The following is a 27,077-nucleotide window of genomic DNA, read 5'->3' on the forward strand; positions in this document are numbered from 1 at the left end:
ATGCTAAGTGCTGGGCTAGATACAAAATCATCAGGTTGGACGCAGTCCCTCTTCCGCATGGGGCTCACAGTCTAAGTAGGAGGGAGGAGGATTTAAACCCCTTTTTACAGACGAGGGAATCGAGGCCCAGAGACGTGAAGTGACCCACAGTGACAAATAATAAGAAAAATAATTACTGGGGTGTTTGTTAAGCACTCACTATGTGCCAGGCACTGTAGTAAGCACTGCAGTGGACACAATTAATCAGGTTGAACACAGTCCCCATCCTAAATGGGGCTCAGAGTCTCACTCCCCATTTTACAGATGTTGTAATTGAGGCATGGAGAAGCCGAAGGTTACACGACAAACAAGTGGCAGAGCCTGAATTAGAACCCATGACCTTCTGACTTTTAGGCTTCTGTTCTATCCACTCTGACTTGGGGCTTCTCTACTATGCCATGCTGCCAAGTAGCGGTACTGGGATTAGAACCCAGATCCTTTGACAACCAGGCCTCGGGCACTTTCCCCCAGGCCACACGGCTGGATCAGTGGTCAGGCCTGCACCTAGTTCTCTTGGAAGGACATCGTCTTGACCCTTCCAGTTGACTCTTCCACCTTGCACGTGTCCATTCGAGGAGCTCAATGGGGTCCCTTTGGTCAGTGATTCATTATTATAGTTTCCAGTTGGTCTCAAAGGCCAGGGTCCCCGGCCCAAAATTTGGCCCCTGGATTTGTGGCTTTGCTCGACTCTCCAGGCTGCGGGACTTTTCCAGGTGTGGCAGACAGATGGGAGAAGGTGAAGATGATATGGATGGGATATGTTGTCTTTCCTTGCCTTTTTCTCCCCACCAGTCTTATAGTTTTCCAGAAGCAGCGTGTGTAGTGGATAACTTACAGGCCTGGGGGTCAGAAGGTCGTGGGTTCTAATCCCAGCTCCGCCACTTGTCTGCTGTGTGACCTTGGTCAAGTCACTTCATTTGTGGCTCAGTGGAAAGAGCAAGGGCTGGGGAGTCAGAGGTCACGGGTTCAAATCCCAGATCCACCGCTTGTCAGCTGTGTGTCTTTGGGCAAGTCACTTCACTTCTCTGTACCTCAGTTACCTCAACTGTAAAAAATGGGGATGAAGACTGTGAGCCTCACGAGGGACAACCTGATTACCCTGTATCTACCCCAGCGCTTAGAGCAGTGCTCAGCACATAGTAAGCGCTTAACAAATCCCAACATTACTATTATCATTATTATTATTATTATTATTTTCTGGACCTCAGTGACCTCCTCTGTAAAATGGGGATTAAGACTGTGAGCTCCACGTGGGACAAGTGACTGTGTCCAATCTGATTTACCTGTATCCACCCCAGCACTTAGAACAGTGTCTGACACATAGTAAGCGCTTATTATTACAGTACTGGCCCTGCCCTCCTTGATATCTCCATTTCCCAGAAGTCCTCTTCCTCAGGCTCACCCAGCCCTCCAGGAAAGATTGTCATTTTATCCTTTACCTTTGTTGTTTGTTACCATATTTGTAAGTTACTTTTTTTAACCGATTCAGCAGGCTTACAGCCGGTGGCTTCAGGGGCCGTGCTATAAATCGACTAAATGATTCGTGGTAGGTCACCATTCCTCATGTGAAAGCTCCGTCATTTTCTTGGCTGATAACGCGGATGCAGACGGATGCTAGCGGTGACTACATCTCCGTTAGAGTTTTGCTTTCCATCCTGACCGTTTCAAGTCAATATTGTTGAAATGCACTGCTAATTTGCATCCTTGGAGCATGATGAAAACGCCTACCCTGACTTTATGCCAAAGGTCTTGTGTTTTGGTCCCTCAGGCACTCGAAGTACAGAATGATGATATGTTTTTCTGCTCCCAATAGAAGGTTGTTTTTTGTTTGTTTTTTTTTTTTGGTTAAGATGTGGAGCGGCACAAACTTTTCTTCTCTTCCCTCTTCCAAATCTGCTTTAGGAAAGTGAATTGGTAAGAAGGGAAAAGCCTCAATAGCACAATCACAAACCACCTCCCTTGGCAAAGCTCATATCGGGTTCCTTGTCAAACAGTGAGGTGAAAAATTGTGCTGTCGCTGCACCCATTTGCTCTTGCTTTTCGTAGGCCAGAGCTCACTAGGAACGTCTATTAACTTAGAGAAATTGGTTTCCACGCTCAATGCTGATTTATGCTGCTCCCCTCATCTGGTCACAGGGCAGGGTTGGGGTTGTATTTTCCCACCTGCCTTTCAATTCTTCTGTCATTTTTTTTAATATATGAGTTTATAACCCCACGGGCCGGTCTAATTTATTTCATTTGGATAGATGAGAAATAGTTATTCTATCCGGGCAATTCCTGAGCCGGCACTTTTCTCTTCATTATACTCGCGATTAGCTTTCAGCTGTCATCGGAAACTGAATTCTTTTTGAACCGATCAATGGTATTTATTGAGTGCGTCCTGTGTACGGCTCACTGTATGAAGAACTTGGGAGAGTACAATCCAACAGAATAAGTAGACACGTTCCATGCCCACAACCAGCTTACAGTCTAGAGGGAGCTGAAAAGATTCAGATGGAGAACTTTTCTAAATTGTAGAGCCATTATTTAAAATGTTAAACGTGCCTCTTCCCAACACTGAATTTGTCTTTTTTGAGATTGAGAGCTATACTAACCGCTCTTCAGGTCTCACCCTCATAACTTGCCCATGCTATTGCTTACCTCAGTTTACCTCATCTGTAAGATGGGGATTGAGACTGTGAGCCCCATTCGGGACAGGGACTGTGTCCAACTTTGTCTGCTTGTATTCACCTCAACACTTAGTACAGTACCTGGCACATAGTAAGCACTTAACAAATACCATCATTATTATTATTATTATTATTAAAGCCAAGGGAAGCCATCAGGTGGCTTTCAGTAGTTATTTCAGTAGGAATTTATTTTGGGTAGTCTTTTTAAGGGCTTACTGTGTGCCAGGGACTGTACTGTAAGAAAGGAAGCATTCAGGAAATACGATTGTTTGATGGATTGAAGCATTGTACTAAAAGCTGGGCTAGATACAAGACAATCAGGTCCCACGTGGGACGTATAGCCTAAATAGGAGGGAGAACAGGTATTGCATTGCTGGGGTAGATAGAAGCTAAGCAGATTGGACTCAGTCCATGTCACATGAGGTGCTCACAATCATATTAATGTGTGTCTCCCTCTCTCTCGACTGTAAGCTCATTATGGGCCAGGAATGTGTCTCCTAATTATATTTTTATTGTCCTCTCCCAAGCGCTTAGAACAGTCCTCTGCACAGAGTAAGCATTCACTAAATGCCACTGACTGATTGATTAATTCCCATTTTACAGATGAGATAACTGAGGCACAGAGAAGTTCAGTAACTTGCCCTAGGTCCACCAGCAGACAGGTTTTTGGAGGACTTATTCATTCATTCAATAGTATTTATTGAGCGCTTACTATGTGCAGAGCACTGTACTAAGCGCTTGGAATGAACAAGTTGGCAACAGATAGAGACGGTCCCTGCCCTTTGACGGGTTTACGGTCTAATCGGGGGAGACGGACAGACGAGAACGATGGCGATAAATAGAGTCGAGGGGAAGAACATCTCATAAAAACAATGGCAACTAAATAGAATCGAGGCGATGTATAATTCATTAACAAAATAAATAGGGTAATGGAAATATATACAGTTGAGCGGACGAGTACAGTGCTGAGGGGAGGGGAAGGGAGAGGGGGAGGAGCAGAGGGAAATGGGGGGAAAAGAGGGTTAAGCTGCGGAGAGGTAAAGGGAGGGTGGTAGAGGGAGTAGAGGGAAAAGGGAAGCTCAGTCTGGGAAGGCCTCTTGGAGGAGGTGAGTTTGAAGTAGGGTTTTGAAGAGGGGAAGAGAATGAGTTTGGCGGAGGTGAGGAGGGAGGGCGTTCCGGGACCGCGGGAAGACGTGGCCCGGGAGTCGACGGCGGGATAGGCGAGACCGAGGGACGGTGAGGAGGTGGGCGGCAGAGGAGCGGAGCGTGCGGGGTGGGCGGTAGAAAGAGAGAAGGGAGGAGAGGTAGGAAGGGGCAAGGTGATGGAGAGCCTCGAAGCCTAGAGTGAGGAGTTTTTGTTTGGAGCGGAGGTCGATAGGCAACCACTGGAGGTGTTTAAGAAGGGGAGTGACATGCCCAGATCGTTTCTGCGGGAAGATGAGCCGGGCTTACTGTGTGCAGAGCACCGTACTAAATGCTTTGGAAAATACAGTTCAGTAGAGTTGGTAGATGTGATCCCCACCCTCAAGGAGCTTAAAATATAGTGGGGGAATCAGACATGAAAATCAGTTACAGAAATGGAAAGGAAAGAGTAGAGGAATATGTACGTATGTGCTGTCGGGCTGGGGTAGGTTGAGGTAATCAGTAAAAGATGATCTCGGCTCCCAGGTGAAATCGAGAAGCAGGAAGTCTACCAACTCTGTTATATTGTAATAATAATAATTACTATTATGGTATTTGTTAAGTGCTTACTATGTGCTAAGCACTGTTCTAAGCACTGGGGTAGATACAGAGTAATCAGGTTGTCCCACGTGGGGCTCACATTTTGAATCCCCATTTTACAGATGAGGTAACTGAGGCACAGAGAAGTGAAGTGACTTCCCCAAGGTCACACAGCAGACAGGTGGTGTAGGCAGGATTAGAACCCACATGCTCTGACTCCCAAGCCCGTGCTCTTTCCACTAAGCCACGCTGCATCCCCAGTGATTAGTACAGTGTTCTGCACACAGTAAGAGCTCAGTAAATATGATGGATGGATAGATCGAAGCATTGTACTAAACAGTGGGGTAGATGCAAGATAATCGGGTCCCACATGGGACATCCAGTCTAATTAGGAGGGAGAGCAGGTACTGAATCCCCATTTTACAGATGAGGGAACGGAGGCACAGAGAAGTCAAGTGAATTGCCCAAGGTCACAGAGCAGGCGAGTGGTGGAGCCAGTATTAGAACCCAGGTCTCCTGACTCCAGGCCCGGGTTCTTTCCACTAGGCCACTCTGCTTCTGTGTAGAAAAGGCTAGAAAGGAAGAGAGAAAGAGAGAGGAAGAAGGAAGCACAAGAGAGAGGGAAAATTAGAGAAAGAGAGACAGTGGAAAAAAGATGGAGAGAGAAAAAGGGAGAAAGTCAGTACTAGGGAGAGAGTGTTGGCAGGAATATTAATTCCTCTCATAGATGGTTGTGACTTGATGGTTCTCTGAGCATTGTGAGCAGGGAATGTGTCTGTTATATTCTACTCTCGCAAGCGCTTAGTTCAGTGCTCTGCACACAGTAAGCACTCAATATATAGCACTGATGGATCGTTTGGTCGACTACTATGGCCACTTGTGCTCTGGGCTGCTCCTAGAGGTACAATCCCCGGAAATGTACAGCGTTCAGTGCAGCTTTTACAGTGCTGCCGGAAGAGTTACCTAGTTGTGCTTTTTTTAAATCACTTGCTGCGTGCCAAACACTGCGTTAAACCCTGTGGTAGATACAAGGTCATCAGTCCCCTGGCACTCGGGGCTCTGATGGCATGGGCCGACTCTCTTCCACTGGCCGGCTGCAGCCCCTCGACCTTCCCGAGTTCCCCTGCCATCCCAGTACAGCGTGGCTTAGTGGAAAGAGCCCGGGCTGGGGAGTCAGAGGACGTGAGTTCTAATCGCGGCTCCGCCACTTGTCTGCTGTGTGACCTTGGGCATGTCACTTCACTTCTCTGTGCTTCAGTTCCCTCATCTGGAAAATGGGGATTAAGACTGTGAGCCCCACGGGGGACAGCCTGGTGACCTTGTATTACCCCAGCGCTTAGAACTGTGCTTGGCACATAGTAAGTGCTTAACAAATACCATCATTATGATTATTATTATTATAGCAGGATGAACAGGAGTTGCGCCCACCGGCTCTTAGATGAGGGAGGCAGATCGCAAACATCCTGCCTGTCCCACTGATAGTAGTTGTGGGACTTAAGTGCCTCACATTGCTCTTACCCCTAGGGGAGATATAAGGGCCTCGTAGTCTAATTAAGGGAGAGAACAGGGAAGCAGCCTGGCCTAATGGAAAGTGCATAGGCCTGGGAGTCAGAGGACTTGGGTTCTAATCCCTGCTCCGCTGCTTGTCTGCTGTGTGTCCTTGGGCAAGTCATTTAACTTCTCAGTGCCTCAGTTACCTCATCTGTAAAATGGGAACTAAAACTGTGAGCCCCATGCAGGACGGGGACTGGGTCCAATCTGATTTGCTTGTATCCACCCCAGCGCTTAGTACAGTGCCTGTCACATAGTAAGTGCTTAAATATTATTATTACTGTTATTATCCTCTGTGCCTCAGTTGCCTGATCTATCAAATGGTAATCCCCATTACCTCAACAGTGAGCCCCGTGTGGGACAAGGACTCTGTCCGACTTGATTAGCTTGTATCTACCACAGTGCTTAATACAGTGCCTGGCACATCTTACATACCATTAAAAAAAGGAAAAAAAAACCCCTGGTATTCCCCCTTTTACCTGCTATGGGTCAGATGGCCTCCTTAGATTCCTTGTGGATGATGCCAAAAGCCTTAGTCTTGCCAGCCTGGTGCAGACCAGTAATGTTCAATGAAAGCTTAAAATTGGGGTTGTCCCATGCGGCTTTATTTTAGTTTTGCTGTGGTGCTTGTTCAGTCCTTACTAAGTGTCAAGCACTGTTGTAAGCACTGAGGTAGATACGGATTTTATCAGGTTGGTCACAGTTCCTGTCCCATATGGGGCTCATAGTCTAAGAAGGAGGGAGTAGGATTTAATCGTCATTTTACATTTGAGGAAACCGAGGCATAGAGAAGTGAAATGACTTGCCCCAGGTCACAGAGCAAACAATTGGGAGAGCCGGGATTAGAACCCAGGTCCTCTTGACTCCCAGACCTATGCTCTTTCCACTAGGCCATGCTGCTTTTCTTTGGGCGTCAAATAGAATTCTTGCATGAACTCTGGTTTAAAAGGTGGAGCCGGTGTTTCCAGACACAACGGACTTCAGCTTTGTCCGTGTCACAGGTTAATTCCCCAGCAACAGAGGCAGGGGGAGGGCACTGGACCATTCCTACATTTATCCCAGGACATGGTGCTTGGAACCAAAAAAATGTGGAGGAGGGAAGAGTTTGAGGAGAAGAATCTGCTGAAGATTAGAGTTTTCATATTGAACCACAAAATGTTAATTACATTCACAGAGACACCTTTTATCCTACCTTTGGACACTGTAGTGGGGTTTTGTAAAATGTACTCAGTCACTGGTATTTACTGAGCGCTTACTGTGTACAGAGCACTATACTTTAGTGTTTGGGAGAGCACAATATAACAGAATTGCCCACAGTGAGCTTACAATCAATTAATCAATCGATGGTATTTTCTGAGAGCTTACTGGGTGCAGAGCACTGTAATAATAAAGTTGGTATTTGGTAAGCGCTTACTATGTGCAGAGCACTGTTCTAAGCGCTGGAGTAGATACAGGGTAATCAGGTTGTCCCACGTGAGGTTCACAGTTAATCCCCATTTTACAGGTGAGGGAACTGAGGCCCAGAGAAGTTAAGTGACTTGCCCACAGTCACACAGCTGAGCTAATTGCTTGGGATAATACAAGACTACAGAGTTGGTAGACATATTCCCCGCCCTCAACCAGCTTACAGTGTAGAGGGAAGAGATATGCTAGAGAGAGCTTTAGGGCTCTTGCATATAATTAGTACTTTGAATCTGCTATTCGGGGCACAGACTACTAGGAAAGTAGAAATAGTGATCTTTAAGGAAGGGGCGGAGCAGAATGGTCTCTTTCAAACCACAAAATATGCGTAGCAAAGTGGATGGATCCGAGACTCTGAGCGGCATGAAAGATAAAGTTACTAACTGCTTGTCCTCTAGACTGTAAGCTTGTTGTGGGCAAGAAACATACCTAACAACTCTGTTATATTGTATTCTCCCAAGTGCTTAGTACAATGCTCTGCCCACAGTAAACACTCAGTAAATATGATGGATTGATTGTGGCATATTTTGCCTCATTAAATACGTGACTTCACATTCATTCATCCCTATTTCTTGCCATCTGCAGAGGACTTAACTGTACTCTGTCCCTCATCCCCACAGCACTTGTGTACATGTCATCAAATTATATATTATAAATCCTTTTTTTTCCATTAATTTCTGTCTCCCATTCTAGACAATAAGCTCGTGGGCAGGGAATATGTCTGCCTACTTTCTTGTATTGTACTCTTCCCGTGTTGTCCTTGTGGGTCGGAAATGACTCGACGGCATAAGACAAGACAAGACACTCTTCCCAGCACTTAGTTCAGGGCTCTGCACATAGTAAGCGCTCAATATTTGCCACTGATGAGGATGATTCAATAGTATTCAGTAAATACTATTGAATGAATGAATGATGATGATATTTGAAGAAGAGTCTGTAATAGGCTGAGTATTCATGTTCAAAATAATTTGAAAAAATGCTAGTTCCATTGATGAATGAAATCAAAAACTACCTCCTCTCTGACACTGATCAGTGAACATCATGCACCTCTGGCACCTTGGATGCCTTCAGATGCATGTGGGGAATAGTATTTTGTCACAGGATTGTCTGTTTCCTAGTGTGAAAGGTAGCGGTTTAAAACTTTCCAATTACTTTAGGGGTTTTAGGGTTGTTGTTTTTCCGTTTGCATTTAGAAATTTCCTGACACCTTAAACATTTTAGACTTCCAGATCGACTCTTTTAGTAGAGTAAAAACAAAGAAGAAAAGATTTTTATTTTTGTCTTTTGAGAAGAAGCAGTGTTGCTAATGGAAAGAACACAAGTACGAGAATCGGGTCACCGGGGTTCTAATCCCAGCTCCATTTCTGGCTTGCACTTCCACTAGTTCCTTCTCTGCCTTTCACCCTCTAATTGTGGGGCTCCCTCAGTTCTGGGTCCCCTCCTATTCTCTATCTACACTCACTCCCTTGGAGAACTCATTCACTCCCATGGCTTCAACTACAACTTCTATGTGGACGTTTCCCAAATCTATATCTCCACCTTGGACCTCTCTCCATCTCTGCAGTCTCACATTTCCTCCTGCCTTCAGAACATCTCTTTTGGATATCTCACCGACACCTCAAACTTAACATGTCCCAAAATGACATCTCCTTTTCCCACCTCACCCTTGCAGGTGGATTTGCACCTCCTTCAGCCCCACAGCACTTACGTATGTACTTAAATAGGAAACAGCGTGGCTCAGTGGAAAGAACACGGGCTTGGGAGTCAGAGGTCATAGGTTCAAATCCCGGCTCTGCCACTTGGCAGCTGTGTGACTGTGGGCAAGTCACTTCACTTCTCTGGGCCTCAGTTACCTCATCTGTAAAATGGGGATTAACTGTGAGCCTCATGTGGGACGAACTGATTACCCTGTAACTACCCCAGTGCTTAGAACAGTGCTCTGCACATAGTAAGCACTTAACAAATACCAACATTATTATTATTTTTGTTAACTTCTCTGTGCCTCAGTTACCTCATCTGTAAAATGGGGATTAAGACTGTGAGCCTCATGTGGGACAGTCTAATTACCCTGTATCTACCCCAGCGCTTAGAACAGTGCTCTGCACCTAATAATAATCACATAATAATAATGTTGGTATTTGTTAAGCGCTTACTATGTGCCGAGCACTGTTCTAAGCGCTGGGGTAGACACAGGGGAATTGGGTTGTCCCACGTGGGGCTCACAGTCTCAATCCTCATTTTACAGATGAGGTAACCGAGGCACCGAGAAGTTAAGTGACTTGCCCAAAGTCACACAGCTGACAAGTAGCCGAAACGGGATTCGAACCCACGATCTCTGACTCCAAAGCCCGTGCTCTTTCCACTGAGCCACGCTGCTTCACATACTAAGTGCTTAACAAATACCAACATTATTATTATTAGTATCCATAATTTATTTATGAGAAGTAGCGTGGCTTAGTAAAAAGAGCACGGGCTTGTGAGTCAGAGGTCATGGGTTCCAATCCTGACTTATCTGCTGTGTGACTTTGGGCAAGTCACTTAATTTCTCTGTGCCTCAGTTCCCTCATCTGTAAAATGGTGATTAAGACTGTGAGCCCTGCGTGGGACAACCTGATGACCTTGTACCTACCCCAGCACTTAGAGCAGTGCTTGGCAAATAGTAAGCGCTAACAAATACCATCATTATTGTTATCATAATATTATTATTATTTGTTAGTGTCTGTCTCCCCCTGTAGACTGAAAGTTAACTATGTCTACCAACTCTGTTCTATCATACTTTTCCAAGTGCTCAGTACAGTGCTATGCACACAGCAAGTGCTCAGTAAGTACTTTTGATGGATTGACTGAGTGATAGTCTCTGGGTGAGAAGCTCTGGGTGTCTGTCTCCCCTTCTAAACTGTAAGCTCCTTTTGGTCAGTAACTGTGTATCCCTTTTCTGTTGTATATATTGTGTGGTATTTGTTAAGCATTTACTATGTGCCAGGCACTGTAAAGATCACTGGGGTGGAGACAAGTAAATTGGATTGGACACAGTCCCTGTCCTAAATGGGGCCCACAATCTTAATCCCCATTTTATAGGTGAGGTAACTCTAATAGGTAATATTCTATTTATTTTATTAATGATGTGTATATATGTATAATTCTATTTATCTATTTTGATGCTATTGATGCCTGTCTACTTGTTTTGTTGTCTGTCTCCCCTTTCTAGTCTGTGAGCCCATTGTTAGATAGGGATTGTCTCTTTCTGTTACCGAATTGTACTTTCCCAGCCCTTCGTACAGTGCTCTGCACACAGCAAGCGCTCAATAAATATGATTGAATGAATGAATGAGGCACAGAGAAGTTAAGCAACTTGCCTGAGGTCACACAGAAGTGAAACAGTGAGGCCGGGATTAGAGCCCAGGTCCTTCTGACTCCCTTTCGACTCCTAGGCCCATGCTCTATCCACCTACACCAGGCTGCTTCACTATGGTACTCCTCCAACCACTTAGTACAGTGCCATGAACATAGTAAGAGCTCAGTAAATACCTCTGATTGATTGATTGATTGATTGATTAATAAAATAGCCCCAAATTAACATACTATTTCTTCCCGAAGTATAGCTTAAGCTAGTGGGATATTTTGATTTTTTATGATATTCGTTAAACACTTACTCTGTGCCAGGCACTGGTGTAGGGACTGGAATAGATATGAGATCATCAGGTTGAACACAATCCATGTGCCACAAAGGGGTCCCAGCTTTAATGCCCATTTTACAAACGAGGGAACTGAGACCCAAAGAATTTAAGTGACTTGCCCAAGGTCATACAGCAGACATCAAGCACTTAGTACAGTGCTCTGCACACAGTGCTCAATAAATACGATTGAATGAATGAATGAATATAGCAGAACTCAGGTCCTCTGACTCCCAGGCCCTTGTTCTTTCCACGAGGCCACGTTGCTTCTCCCTGCTTACTGCAGGTGATCCCTTCACGCTGAGTGTCCTTGGAGTGAGCAGCAGACCTGACACCCCGCAGTACGACCAAAACCAATTCACTGTTTGCTCCTGGCTTCTCCCTCAGAACTCATTCTTGCCCACTAAGGAGCATGGAGTTTTTCCATTACTGGCCAAGTAGGAAATGTCCACCCAGCAGACCCCAAGGACTTCTGGAAAGTGGAGGCGAAACCATCCCTTTTGCACCCTGAAGTATGTAGCGTGTGCTTCTGCCCCTGTTCATTTTCTGTCGGGCCTCCTTAGGGTATTGAAACATTTCATTCCTTCATTCAGTCGTATTTATTGGGTGCTTACTGTGTGCAGAGCACTGTACTGAGCACCGGGGAGAGTACCACACAACTATAAGCAGACACCTTCCCTGCCCACAATGAGCTCACAGTCTAGAGGGCTGTGGTTCTGCTAATAATAATAATAATATGGGTATTTATTAAGCACTTACTATGTGCAGAGCACTGTTCTAAATGCTGTGGTAGGTACAGGGTAATCAGGTTGTCCCACATGAGGCTCACAGTCTTCATCCCCATTTTACAGATAAGGTAACTGAAGCACAGAGAAGTGAAGTGACTTGCCCACAGTCACACAGCTGACAAGTGGCAGAGTCGGGATCCAAACCCATGACCTCTGACTCCCAAGCCCGTGCTCTTTCCACTGAGCCACGCTGCTTCTCTAAAGAATGCTACCTAAGAGTTCCGAACAAGTTCCAGGGATCAAGATTTTCTAATAGTAAAAGATTCTACTTTTGTTTTGCAGAGGAAAGCCTTCACAGAAGCAACTATGTTTGCTCAGCTTTTTACATAGTTTCAACCGTCCCCCTATGCCAAAGACTCCTAAATCTCTGTCTCTAGCCTTGATTCTTTTCTATCTCAGGCTTCTCTGTCTGGATGACTCACTGACCCCTTACTAATACTGCCCAAACTGAGTAATGATCTCCCTCCTAAATCTTTTCCTCTACCCCGTCACTGTTGACAGTCTTCATCTCTGACTCCTCTCATTTACCTCCCCCCAAATGCTGCTGGTTTATCTTTGAGATTATTTCATATGCAGTATCTATCCCTTCCTCCCCATTTTTAACACTATAACTCTAATACTCATCTCTCATCACCTACTGACTGGATTACTAAAACTGCTTTCTTTCTGGTCTCCTGGCTGGTTCCCCGAAGGTTTAACATCATTATGCATGGCGTGATATATAGAGCAAGGATCGGGGAGTCAGAAGGTCTTCTCGGATAAATCACTTCACATCTACGTGCCTCAGAGGGGGCAAATCACTTCACATCTGTGTGCCTCAGAGGGGGCATTTTAGATTTGCGTTTGACGCTAATGAATTTCTCTGGCGTTCTAGTGAGAAAAAAGGTAGATGTATAACAAATCAATTCCGCTGGCCTGAAATTTCTTCCTTCTAGCTGTAGGGCTTTTTTCTGTTCTTCTGTTTCTATTTAATGAGATTTATAAACACTATACAATACCCTCTCTATCTAGATTATACTTTCATCCATTAAAGCTTTATTATAGTGTATTTCATACATGACCGGAGTTCTTCCGGTCTGTAATACCGATATTTTATTCTTATAGGATTAAAAGAATCTTTTACCCACAGTGATGACTGTACAATCACCATCTTCCTTTCTTTGTTTTAAAACATGTAATTGCCAAAGTCACCTTGGAACCTTGGATGATTTCAGAGTGATGTCATGGAAGAAGCTGCTGAGTCTGAAAGAAAGCTGAGCAAGGAAATCCAAGCCCTTCTGCACAATCAATTTATCTTCTTGTGGCAGAATAAACCCCTTTACTAGAGAACCAGTGTCCCAAATGTTTAGTGGATAGAGCATGGGTTTGGAAGAAAGAGAACCTGGGTTCTAATCCCAACTCCACCACTAGTCTGTTGTGGGACCCTGGGCAAGTCACTTCACTTCAGCTTTAGTGAAAAGAACATGGGCCTGGGAGTCAGGGTTTTAATCCCGGCTTGGTCACTTGTCTGCTGTGTGACCTTGGGCAAGCCACTTAACTTCTCTGTGCTTCAGTAACTTCATCTGTAACATAGGGATTAAGACTGTGAGCCCCACGTGGATCAACCTGATTATCTTGTATCTACCTCAGCACTTATAACAGTGCTTGGCACAAGTAAGGGCTTAACAAATACAATAATTATTATTATTCTCCGTGCCTCATCAGTTACCAGTTCTCAGTTACCTCATCTGTAAAATGGGGATGAAGACTGTGTCCAACCTGATTATCTTAGTAAAATGCTTAATATATTGCATGGCACATAATAAGCACTTAACAAATACCATAAAGAGTAGTATTTCATTCCAACATTTTTGTATTGAAGCACTTCCCAAGGTTTTTTGTCAGTCATTTTGAATAATTGCCACCCTAAAAAGAACGTAGCTGAAGACACCCGAGGGTTTTACACATTCATGCTCAAATGTGTAGCTTAAACAACAACAAAAACCTGCTTCCTTAATCTAAATCTTCCATAACTGCCATGCCTGTGTGCTTGAAGGATCAGAGCTAGGAGAAACTGATGAAGAGATAAAGATCGTCCAATGTGGGCAATATCCTTGACTCCCCAGTGAATGTGCTGTTTTCAAGCATGATGGATCTCACTTGAATCTTAACCTAAAGACTTCCAGAACTTTACAGTTGAACTCTGTCCCAATCGGTTGAAAATGAGGCTGTTACTGCTGGTAGTCAATGAATCAGTCAGTTGAATTTATTGAGGATGGGAAAAGAGGAAAAGAGGGTTTAGTTAGGAAAAGAGGAGATGTGCCCTCATTAGGGTTTAGGCGGTGGGAGAGTCATTGTCTGTCAGATATGAGGAGGGGAGGGCATTCCAGGCCAGAGGCAGGACGTGGGCAGGAGGTTGGCGGTGCGATAGACGAGACCTAGGTACAGTGAGTAGTTTGGCATTAGTGGAGCCAAGCGTGTGGGCTAGGTTGTAGTAGGAGAGCAGCAAGGTGAGGTAGGAGGGGGCAAGGGGATTGACTGCTTTAAAGCTGATGGCAAGGAAGATCTGCTAACCTGCAAAGTGTGCATAATGAAGTAATGCTTTGGAGGGGGAGGGGGATAAAAAGAGGGGAAGGAGGAGGAAGAGGAGAAGGCAGGGACTGCACTGGGTCGGTCATTGACCCAGCGTTCTCCCAGACAGGCCGGTTGCTAGCGGGGCCCTACCCTGTCCGGGAGGGCTGGATCCCCTTATGCCTTGAGCGGTTGTTTTTATTTTAAAGGCCCAACCTCCCTTTGTTTCGCCTCCTGCTCCCCCCTCAGAAGCGATGCCCCTGGCCCTGGAAACTTGGAAGGGGAACTCAAAGGAGGTCTGGAGTGAGGAGGTGGGGCTCAGGAGCCCACTGGGAATTTCAGGGATAAAGTGAGGGGAGGTAAACCATAGCCACAGTGTACCACACTGGACCAAGCGAAGGTAATAACAATAATAATGATAATGGTATTTGTTAGGAGCTATGTGCCAGGCACTGTACTAAGTGCTGGGGTGGATACAAGCAAATCGGGATGGTCACATTCCCTTGTCCCATGTGGGGCTCACAGTCTCGATCCCCATTTTCCAGATGAGGTCACTGTAGCACAGAGAAGTGAAGTGACGTGCCCAGCGTCACACAGCAGACAAGTGGCGGAGCCGGGATTAGAACTCACGTCCTCTGACTCCCAAGCCCGGGCTCTGTCCACTATGCCATGCCGCTTCTCTATGCCATGCCGCTTCTCTAGATGGCCGCCCTCCAACCGTTCTCAAATCCAGCAGCCGTTCGACTGCTACCACCCTCGTCATTAATCCATCAGTCATTTGTATTTATGGAGCACCTACTCTGCGCAGAGCACTGTACTAAGTGCTTGAAATTAGCAGGCATGTTCTCTGCCCATACCAAGCTGACAGTCTCGAGGAGGAGATTTACATTGCTATTAATAGTAATAATTATTATTATGATATTTGTTAAGCGCTTACTATGTCAGGCACTGTACTAAGCGCTGGGGTGGATATAAGCAAATCATCCCCATTTGACAGTTGAGGTAATTGAGAAGTGAAGTGACTTGTCCAAGGCCATATAGCAGACAAGTGGCAGAGCTGGGATTAAAACCCTTGACCTTCTGGGTCCCAGGCCCGGGCTGTATCCACTAGCTAATGAAATGCAGATATGTGTCTAAATTCTGTGGAGCTGAGGGTGGGGTGAATTTTAATTATGATTATCATATGATTACTACTGCCCTTCTCAAAGAACTCCTCATCTACTCACTGTACCTCAATCTCGTTTCTTTCAATCAATCAGTAAATGGTACTTATTGAGCACTTAGTTCATTCAATCGTATTTATTGAGCACTTACTGTGCAAAGCATTATACTAAGCACTTGGAATGTACAATTCGGCAACAGATAGACAATCCCTGCCCAATAACGGGCCCAGTAAATGGCACTATACTAAGCGCTTGGGAGAGTACGATACAAAAACGTTAGCAGACACGTTCGCTGCCCATAACGACCTCACAGTCTAGAGGGAGGAGACAGACATTAATATAAATAAGTAATTTATAATATATAATTTAAAGATATGTACTTCAGCTATGGGCTTGTGGGTGGGGCAAATATCAAATGCCCAAAGGTCACAGATCCAAGGGCATGATGAGGCAGAAGGCAGAGGGAGCTGAGGGAAAAGAGGACTTAATTGGGGAAGGCCTCTTGGAGGAGGTGTGGCCTTAATAAGGCTTTGAATGTGGGGAGAGTGGTGGTCTGGCATCTTTGAAGGCAGAGGGAATTCCAGGCTAGGGAGAGGACATGGGAAAGGGGTCAGTAGCAAGGTAGATGACATCGAGATACAGTGAGAAGGTGGGCATTAGAAGAGTGGAGTGTGCCAGCTGGACTGTAGTAGGAAAGCAACGAGGTGGAATAGAATTCATTAATTCGATCATTCAGTCGTATCTATTGAGCACTTACTATGTGCAAAGTACTGTACTAAGTGCTTAGGATAGGACAATGCGATTAAAAGCCGACATTAAGGAGTTTCTTTTTGATGCAGAGGTTCTTGAAGAGTGGGAAGACGTGGGCTGAACCTTTTTTAGAAAAATGATCCATGCATCAGAGTGAAATATGAACTGGATTGGGCTGAGGCCGGGAGGTCAGTGAGGAGACCAATGCAGTAATCAAGGCGGAATAGGATGAGTGCTTGGATTAACAGGGTAGCAGTTTGGATGGAGAGGAAAGGGCAAATTTTAGCAATGTTGTGGAGGGAGAACCGACAGTATTTGGTGACAGATTGAATACGTGATAGGAGATAGATGAGTCGAGGACAATGCCAAGGTTACGGGCTTGTGAGATAGGGAAGATAGTGTTGTCTACAGTGATGGAAAAGAGGGAGAACAGGGTTTTGCTGGGAAGATAAGGAGTTCAGTTTTGGACATGTTTACTTTGAGGTGTCAGTGGGACAGCCAAGTAGAGATTTCCTGAAATCCTGAAAGTCTTCTTACCGCTGTTCCTTTGGTCACATCCTGAATCTGACCTGGGATGCCCTCCCTCTTCACATTCATTCATTCAAAAGTATTTATTGAGCGCTTACTATGTGCAGAGCATTGTACTAAGTGCTTGGAATGTGCAAATCGGTAACAGATAGAGACAGTCCCTGCCCTCTGATGGGTTTACAGTCTAATCGGGGGAGACAGACAAGAACAATGGCAATAATCTGACGCTCTCCCCATCTCAAAATCTTATTAAACGCACATCTCCAAAAGACCTTCCCTGACTTAGCCCTCATTTCCTCTTCTCCCATTCCCCTCTGTGTCGCCCTTGCATTTGTAATTGCATTCTTTATTCACCCCTGCCTCAGCTCCACAGCATTTATGTATGTATCTGTTATTAATTTAGATTAATGCCTGTCTCCCCCTCTAAACTGTGAGCTCTTTGTGGGCAGGAAACATGTCTACCAACTCTGTTATATTGTACTCTACCAAGCAGTTAGTTACAGGGGTCTGCTCACACTTAAACGCGCAATAAATATGATCGATTGATTGGTGGTGGTGGGATGGAACTGACCAGAGTATTAGTTGGGGTCTTGGATTCGAACTGCCTAGGTCATAATAATTACTGTATTTAATAATTTTGGTAATAATAATAATGGTATTTGGGAAGTGCTTACTATGTTCCAGGCACTGTACTGAGTGCTGAGGTAGATACAAACAAATTGGGGTGGACTCAGTTCCTGTCCCTTATGGGGCTCACAGTCTCAATACCATTTTACAGATGAGGTAACTGAGGCACAGAGATATCAAGTGACTTATCCAAGGCCACACAGCAGAGAAATGGCAGATCAGGATTAGAACCCATGATCTTAAGAACATATTATATACCAAGTCATCAGATCAGAAGCTGTCCCTGCCCAACACCGGTCTCACAATCTATGTGGGAAGGAGAACAGGGATTGAATGCCTATTTTACAGATGAGGAAACTGAGGCCCAGAGAAGCATTGTGGGCATGTTGTGGGGTTGAGGATGGGGATAGTGGCGGTGGCAGCGAAACCTTCTGCAAAATGGTGCGTATGACGTCATTAATTCATGTTGCATTTGGGCCCAGTCTTGGGGTGGCTGAATAATAGTAATTAATAATAATTACGGTATTTATTAAGTGCTGTCTATGTGCCAGGCACTGTACTAAGTGCAGAAGATCTGAAATGGGCCACGATCAAAGGTCCCCCAGCCTCCCCTTGTCCTAGATTTGGGGGTGAAGGAGGGGAACTTTAGCCTGAAGTTCATAGGATGTCATTCTATTATAACCCACTCTGAGGGTCTGTAAGATTGCCATCTGAGGCATCTGAGAGTCTGTAAGGTTGCCATCCTCCGGCACCCCAAGCTAGAGATGTCGGGGCCTGTGGAGGTGTGAGGGGACGGTGGTTGGGGAGGAGAGAATTCCTCACTGCTTATTTCACTGTCATTATTCCTTTGTTGGTTACTGACTGGTTCTGAGCAGCTGTGATCTTTAAAGCACTGTTAATGTAGCATGAAGAACAGGCCAAATTAGGCTGTACGTTCCCTTTATGTGTAAACAGAGACTCCTGCTGCTGGTAATTTATAACAGAAATTGGATTCGTTTCCACACGATGGCAGTGAGGAACAAAGTATTAGAATCCTAGACTCCTAGAGGTAGAAGGAACCTTGAAGAAACATCTGCTCCAACCCCCTCTGCCCTGCCAGGTGGAAAGGACGTGTGGTGTCTGATCCGATCTGATCTGATTATCTACCCCAGGACTTGGCATATAATATATGCTTAAGGTCATGGGTTCTAATTCTAGCTCTGCCATTTCTCTGCTGTGTGGCCTTGGACAAGTCACTTGATGTCTCTGTGCCTCAGTTACCTCATCTGTAAAATGGGATTGAGACTGTGAGCCTTCACAGTATCGCCAAGATCCGTCCTTTCCTCTCCATCCAAACTGCTATCGTGCTGGTACAAGCTCTCATAATATCCCGACTGGATTATAGTTCATTCAATAGTATTTATTGAGCGCTTACTATATGCTGAGCACTGTACTAAATGCTTGGAATGTACAGTTCGGCCACAGATAGAGACAATCCCTACCCATTGACAGGCTTACAGTCTAATCGCGGGAGACAGACAAAAACAGTAGCAATAAATAGAATCAAGGGGATGTACATCTCATTAGCAAAATAAATGGGGTAATAAAAATATATGCAAATGAGCAGATGAGCATAGTGCTGAAGGGAGGGGAAGGGAGAGGGGAAGGAGCAGAAGGAAAGGGGGGGAAAGGAGGCTTAGCTGAGGGGAGGTGAAGGGGGGGCAGAAAGGCAGCAGCAGGAGTAGAGGGAAAAGGGGAAGCTCAGTCTGGGAAGGCCTCTTGGAGGAGGTGAGCTCTCAGTAAGGCTCTGAAGAGGGGAAGAGAGTTAGTTTGGCGGAGGTGAGGAGGGAGGGCATTCCAGGACCACGGGAGGACGTGGGCCAGGGGTCGACGGCGGGATAGGCGAGAACGGGGGACGGTGAGGAGGTGGGCGGCGGAGGAGCGGAGCGTGCGGGGTGGGCAATAGAAAGAGAGAAGGGAGGAGAGGTAGGAAGGGGCAAGGGGATGGAGAGCCTCGAAGCTTAGAGTGAGAAGTTTTTGTTTCGTGTGGAAGTTGATAGGCAACCACTGGAGGTTTTTAAGAAGGGGAGTGACAGGTCCAGAGCGTTTCTGCGGGAAGATGAGCTGGGCAGCGGAATGAAGAATAGACTGGAGTGGGGAGAGACGGGAGGAAGGGAGATTGGAGAGAAGGCTGATACAATATTCCAGCCGGGATATTATGAGAGCCTGTACCAGTAAGATAGCTGCTTGGGTGGAGAGGAAAGAGCGGATCTGGCGATATTATAAAGGTGAGACCGGCAGGTCTCGGTGACGGATCGGATGTGTGGGGTGAATGAGAGAACCCAGTCAAGGATGACACCGAGGTCGCTGGGCCTGAGAGACGAGGAGGATGGTCGTACCGTTCACAGTGATGGGCAAGTCAGGAAGAGGACAGGGCTTGGGAGGGAAGATGAGGAGCTCAGTTTTGGCCATGTTGAGTTTTAGATGGCCGACAGACATCCAGGTGGAGACGTCCCGGAGGCGGGAGGAGATAAGAGCCCGAAGGGAGGGAGAGAGGACAGGGGCAGAGATGTAGAGATCTGTGTGTCATCTGCATAGAGATGATAGTTGAAGCCGGGAAGCGAATGAGTTCACCGAAGAAGTGAGTGTAGATGGAGAACAGAAGAGGGCCAAGAACTGACCCTTGAGGAACTCCTACAGTTAGAGGATGGGAGGTGGAGGAGGAGCCCGCGAAGGAGTCTGAGAATGAATGGCCAGAAAGATAAGAGGAGAACCGGGAGAGATCGGATTCCATGAAGCCAAGGTGAGATAAGGTGTGGAGGAGAAGGGGATGGTCTACAGTGTCAAAGGCAGCTGAGAGGTCGAGGAGGATTAGGATAGAGTAGGAGCCGTTGGATTTGGCAAGAAGGAGGTCATGGGTGACCTTTGAGAGAGCAGTCTCGATTATTTATTACTCTATTTATTTTGTTAATGGAGTGTATATCTCCTTAATTCTGATTATCTTGATGATGATGTCTTGTTTTGTTCTCTTTTGCTTTGCTGTCTGTCTCCCCCGTTTAGACTGTGAGCCCATCATTGGGCAGGGATTTTCTCTATCTGTTGCCCAATTGTACATTCCAAGTGCTCTGCACAAGTGCTTAACAAATACCATGATTATTATCAGAAGAGGAAATGAGAGCTTAGTCAGAGACGGCCTCTTGGACGAGATGTGCCTTTAATAAGGTTTTGAAGGTGGGGAGAGGAGAGCGTCTGTCGGATACACAGAGGGAGGGTGTTCCCGACCAGAGGCAGGATGTGGGCGAGAGGTCAGCGATGAGGTAGACGGGATAAAGGCACAGTGAGTAGGTTGGTATTAGAGGAGCAAAGTTTGTGGGCCGCGCTATAGGAGAACAGCGAGGTAAGGTAGGAGGGGCTGAGGGGATTGAATGCTTTAAAGCTGATGGTAAGGAGTTTCTGTTTGATGCAGACGTGGATGGACAATCACTGGAGGTCCCTGAGGATTAGGGAAATACGGCCTGAATGGTTTTGTAGACAAATGACCCGGGCAGCAGAGTGAAGTATGGACTGGCGTGAGGAGGGACAGGCGGTAGGGAGGTCAGCAAGGAAGCTGATATAGTGATCAAGGTGGGTTATAGATGAAATACTTGGATTAATGTGGTAGTGGTGTGAATGGAGAGGAATGAGCAGATTTCGCAATGTGAAGGTTGAACCGACAGGATTCAGTGAAAGATGGAATAGGTGGGTTTAATGAGCGAGACGAGTTGAGGATCACACCGAGGTTACAGTTTTGTGAGACCGGGAGGATGGTTTTCCCGTCTACAGTGACAGAAGAGGCAGGGGAAGGACAGAGTTTGTGTGGGAAGATAAGAAGTTTTGTATTGGACATGTTAAGCTTGAGGTGTCAATGGGACATCCGAGTAGTGATGTCCTGAAGGCAGGTGGAATTAAGAGACTGCAGAAAAGGAGAGAGGTCAGGGCTGGAGAGGTAGATTTGGGAATCATCCCCATAGAGGTGGTAGTTGAAGCCATGGGAGTGAATGAGTTCTTCAAGGGAGTGAGTGTAGATGGAGAATACAAGGGGATCCCGAAATTCCAATCTTTCTGCCGTATTAACACTGAGAAACAGCATGGTTCAGTGGAAAGAGCAAGGGCCTAGGAGTCAGAGGTCATGGGTTCAAATCCCAGCTCTGCCACTTGTCAGCTGTGTGACTGCGGGCAAGTCACTTCACTTCTCTGTGCCTCAGTTACCTCATCTGTAAAATGGAGATTAACTGTGAGCCTCACATGGGACAACCTGATTACCCTGTATCTCCCCCAGCGCTTAGAACAGTGCTCTGCTCATAGTAAGCGCTTAACAAACACCAACATGATTATTCTAATCTCGGTTCTGCCATTTGACTGCTTTGTGGACTTGAGCGAATCACTTGACTTCTCTGTGCTTCAGTTTCCTTATCTGTAAAATGTGGAGTCAAGCGACAGGGACTGCGTCCAACCTGATTAAGTTATATCTACCCTAACACTTAGAACAGTTTTTGTCATGGAGGAAGTGCTTAACAAATACCAGAATAAGAATACATGTTTATACACATTCTCCTTTAGCACTTGCATGTATATATTGATTTACAAGCTCCTTGGTTTCTTTACTTAGTAGTTGGTACTCTTACCTGTGCCGTTGTTTCTCGAGTTTTTGTTCTACTCCCACCTTAAATAAACAGTTTGTCTCCTGGTGTTCTCCATCAGAGTAGACATTCCTTGAGGGCAGGGACTGTGTCCCTTATTTTTATGAAACCCTTCCAAGTTCCCGACTCTCTCCGAATGCAGTAATTATACAGTAAATGCGACTTAATAATTGAATGCAGTACCAGCCTAATTGCATTATTAGTCACAGGCCAAAAAGAGATGACATTGGTGAATAGAACTCTCATTTTCATGCTAAAACAGTTTGTTTTTTTTTCATTACTCTGCGGGCAGTAGTTTCTTGTTTTCCCCATTAGAGTGTAAGCTCCTTGTGAGCTGGGAATGACAAGGCATTTCATTAATCAATCAATGAATTAACTAGTGGTATTTATTAAGCACTTGCTATATACAGAGCACTGTAGTAAGCGCTTGGGAGAGTACAATCATTCATCCAATTGTATTTTTTGAGCACTTACTGTGTGCAGAGCACTGTACTAAGTGCTTGGGAAGTACAGTTCAGCAACAGAGACAATCCCTGCCCACCAGTCAAGAGGGGGAGAAAGGTACTGATATAAATAATTTGTAATATTTAATTTTTAGTTATGTACATAAGTTCTCTGGGGTTGAGGGTGGGGCAAGTATCAAATTCCCAAAGGTCAGAGTGCATAGAAGATACAGAAGGGAGAGCTGAGGTGGGGAAAAGAGAGCTTAATTGGGAAAGCCTTTTGAAGGCAGTCTGACTTTAATAAGAGTTTGAAGGGTTGGGAGAGTGGTAGTCTGGTGTCTATAGATGGGGAGGGAGTTCCAGGCTAGGGGGAGAATGTGGGGCAGGGGTTGCAGGCAAAATAAACCCTGCAATTTATATATTTATGTATCTGAAATTTACATATTTATAGCTCTCCTTTCCTCTTCTCCCACCCCCTTTTGCATCGCCCTGACTTGCTCTTGTCATTTACCACACCCCAGCCCCAAAGGACTTATGTCCATATCTACATTTGTTTATATATACATATATATATATATATACACACACACATATATATATATATATGTTAATGTCTGTCTCCCCGCCACTTTAGACTGTAAGCTCATTGTGGGCAGGGAATGTGTCTTTTTATTTTTGTATTGTACTCTCCCAAGTGCTAGTTCAATGCTGTGCACACAGTAAGTGCTCAATAAATACCATTGACTGACTGACTAACTGAGATATCCAGTGGGAGCTCAATAAATTTGACTCCTAATAACTCTGAAATGTTTTCACGAGCTTCAAAAAGGGATCGAAGGTGGGAGGGTCAAGAACCAGGGTACGGTGAGAAATTGTATGTAACCGGCTCGTTCTTCCACTCATAGAACAATGAAATGGTGGAGCTGCAGAGAGTACGGATGAAGGATGAAATCCGAGAATACAAGTTCCGAGAGGCCCGGCTCCTTCAAGACTATACTGAACTGGAAGAGGAAAATATCACTTTGCAGAAGTTAGTGTCCACTCTGAAACAGAATCAGGTAAGCCTAAAAGAGTTTGATCGCCCTGTCATCCCTCTAGACTCTTATGTCCGTTCTCATTTAATAAACTATCTCACTTGTTCACTTTGGGTGACAGTACGCCTCGATGTTTCTCAGTAGTTGCTATAATAGTTTCTAATGACATTTTGGCATCTCCTACAATTTCAAAACATTAAGCCCCTCACCCTAATGTCCGTGAAGATTTTTCTCTTCCCTGATCCTGCTATTCCATGTTTTAAATCTGTCTTTCAAAACCTGCTTTTTTGTCAAGATTCTCAACCATTCCTTGGGATATTTGGGAGAAGGGCAAAAGTTGGGCTACTCAGAACTTAATACTCGCAGGGGACATTCCAAAATATTGCAGTGAATACTGCATTTATCTTTAGTGATGATAATAGTGATGGGCAGTAAACAGAGTACCCTCATTGTCCATGAGAACGGGAACCACTAGGTGATTTTATTGGCAGATTTTAATACACCCAGGGGCTGATTTGCGCCTCACTTTGGTTTAGGACTAAGCAAATCCCCTTGAACTGTCTGTGGAAGTGAAGAACACAGTGATCAAGGCCACTAAGACAGAGACCCCACTATGAGCTGTTTTTGGAAAAGGCAACGCAACTGTCCAGCAGTAAAATGGAGTTTTTTATTAAGTGCCCTGAGATTTCTGAATAAAAAGAATTTAGCAAGTGTAAATTGTTGAGAACAAACCGCTTCGTAGATGGGGAATGTCTGCTCTCCATTTCCTCCTGACTATATTCTACCCTTTTCAGAAGAGAGAATGTTTATGTGAGAAGCAGCATAGTATAGTGGGTAGAGCATGGTTCTGGGAGTCAGAAGGTCATGGATTCTGATCCCAGCTGCTCCAACTTGTTTGCTGTGTGACCTTGGGCAAGTCAGTTGACTTCTCTGGGCCTGTTACCTCACCTGTAAAATAGGGATCAAGACTGAATCCCATATGAGACAGGGACTGTGTCCAACCCTATTTGCTTGTACCAACCCCAGCACTTAGTACCGTGCCTGGCACATAGTAAGTGCTTAACAAACACCATTATTATTAATATTATTTTCCTCATGTCTCCCCTAATTGATTGAAAAATGCACTGCTGATAATCATATGCATAGTCAGTACAGGATCTCCCTCTTAGCCTGTGAACCGCATGTGGGACAGGGACTGTGTCCAACCTGATTATCTTTTATCTACCAATTGATGGTATTTATTGAGCCCTTTCTATGTGCAGAGGACTTTGCTAAGCACTTGAGAGTATAATAACAACAGAATTAGCAGGCACATTCCCTGCCCATAATAAGGTTACAGTCTAGAGGAACTGTAAGCCACTTCTTAGTACAGTGCTTGGCATACAATCAGAACTTAAAAAATACCACTATTTCTAATAATAGTACTACTAATAATATAAACTGCAGTTTTATTTAATTTCCCTATTTTGTTAGGTAAACGTTACAAGGGCAGCCATCTGTTCTTTGCTGATATAGTCTGTGGAAAATTTTTAATACACGGCACTATGTACGTGCTTTGAAAATTCATGGGAGCAATGCCTGATACATGGTAGACGGTTAATAAATTATAATAATAATAATGATCAGGGTATTTGTTAAGCGCTTACTATGTGCCACTGTTCTAAGGACTGGGGTAATAATAATAATGATAATGATGGCATTTGTTAAGTGCTTACTATGTGCCGAGCACTGTTCTAAGCGCTGGGGTAGATACAAGGTAATCAGGTTGTCCCATGAGGGGCTCACAGTCCTACTCCCCATTTTACAGATGAGGTAACTGAGGCACAGAGAAATTAAGTGGCTTGCCCAAGGTCACACAGCAGACAAGTGGTAGAGCCAGAATTAGAACCCACATCCCCTGACTCCCAAGCCTGTGCTTTTTCCACCAAGCCATGCTGCTTCTCCAAATATCAAAGTCATCATGATATTGGTAAATTTTAGCCCTCTGTTCTTATGTGCAACAACTCTTCAGTACCTGGTGGTAGTATTGATGACTAAATATAATATTCTGTCATAAGATTCCCATGGTGATAGCAGTCACCATAGGCTAACATTCTGTGAAACAGCGAAAGCAGCGTAAAAAAAATGATCAATTAATTGATTCCAAGAGCAGAGCTAATCCAAGACAGATATTCATTCCTTCTTTCATTCCTTTATTCATACTTATTGAGCTTTACAGTGTGCAGAGCACTATACCACCCACTTGGGAAAATACAATACAGCAATCGAGAGTGACAGTCCCACCCTATAACAAACTCACAGTCTAGATCATCCCGGGATCCCCCTGAAGAGTTGACTTATCAATCAATGGTATTTACAGAGTGCTTCCTGTGTGTGGAACACTGTACTGAACACTTGGGAGAGTACAGTAGAACAGAGTTGATAGACACTTTCCTCGTCCCCAAGGAGCTTCCAGTCAAGAGGGGGACTAATGTAGTAGAAGCAGGCCTTCCATATAGCCCTTACTCCAGGACTGTCCTGTCCTGATGACCACATTTCTCCTAAACTCCCCTGTGACTTCCACTAGCCTGTGCCGGGGGTGCTGTCAAGGGATGAGCTGGAAAAAACAATCCCCTTGAGGTAGCCCGAGTCAAAGCCGTAACTTTCCCAGCTCCGTGGGTCATCCAGCACAGTGCTTGACATATAGTAAGCGCTCAACAAATGCCATCATTATTATCTAACCCAGTCTGCCCCGCAGGATTTGCGGGACTGGCGGCTCCCTCCCCGGTCAAAGCAAGCTATCTTTATTCTCGCACCTTGCATTGGGGAGACCCAGCTCACCCTTCATGTGAAAAATTAGTCCCAAGTTCCCCACGGGTCTTGGACCTAAGGTGACACACTGAATCCTGTTTGGGTAAGGTAACGTCAGGGGTCGAAGCGATCCTCCACTTGCTTCTCCCCTACTATTAATTGGTCGTATTTATCGAGGACCTACTATGTGCAGAGCGCAGTCCTGAGCGCACGGGAGAGGACAACGGAATTGATAGACGTGATTCCTATCCTCCGGTAGCTCACCCCTCAGTCAAGTGGTTGGCTGGTCGAGTTGCCAAGTGAATCTGGTAAATTAGTCCCCCTCTTGACTGAAAACTCCTGTTGGCAGGGAACGTGGCTATCAACTCTGTTCTGTTGGACACTTCCAAGTGTTCATTACAGTCATTCACACAAAGGAAGAGCTCAGTATATGCTATTGATCAGTATATACCATTGACCCGTCGACGGCTCCGCTGCTACCGGTACTCCCATTATTGAGCAGGTGCTGCTGCTGCTGGTGGTAATGGTGGTGGTAATCCAGGGGCGGTGGCGGGGCCAGGGCCGACGCCGGCGGAGCGGTGGTTACCATGGGGGCAGGAGCAGAAGGACACCACGATGATATGCAGCAGC

The 27,077-nt window shown here is 45.3% G+C and overlaps 1 protein-coding gene across 7 annotated transcripts in view; it reads left to right on the forward strand.

The window, feature by feature from the left end:
* BICD1 (BICD cargo adaptor 1) overlaps nt 1–27,077 on the forward strand; it is a 259,987-nt gene that overhangs the window by 132,139 nt on the left and 100,771 nt on the right. For all 7 annotated transcript variants that reach the window (XM_029057749.2, XM_029057750.2, XM_029057751.2 and 4 more), the window contains exon 3: nt 23,529–23,681. In XM_029057749.2, the coding sequence (XP_028913582.1) occupies nt 23,529–23,681 (153 nt within the window). The remainder of the gene's footprint in view (nt 1–23,528; nt 23,682–27,077) is intronic.

Source organism: Ornithorhynchus anatinus, chromosome 2 (assembly GCF_004115215.2).
Source record: "Ornithorhynchus anatinus isolate Pmale09 chromosome 2, mOrnAna1.pri.v4, whole genome shotgun sequence".
In the NCBI taxonomy this organism is placed as follows: domain Eukaryota; kingdom Metazoa; phylum Chordata; class Mammalia; order Monotremata; family Ornithorhynchidae; genus Ornithorhynchus; species Ornithorhynchus anatinus.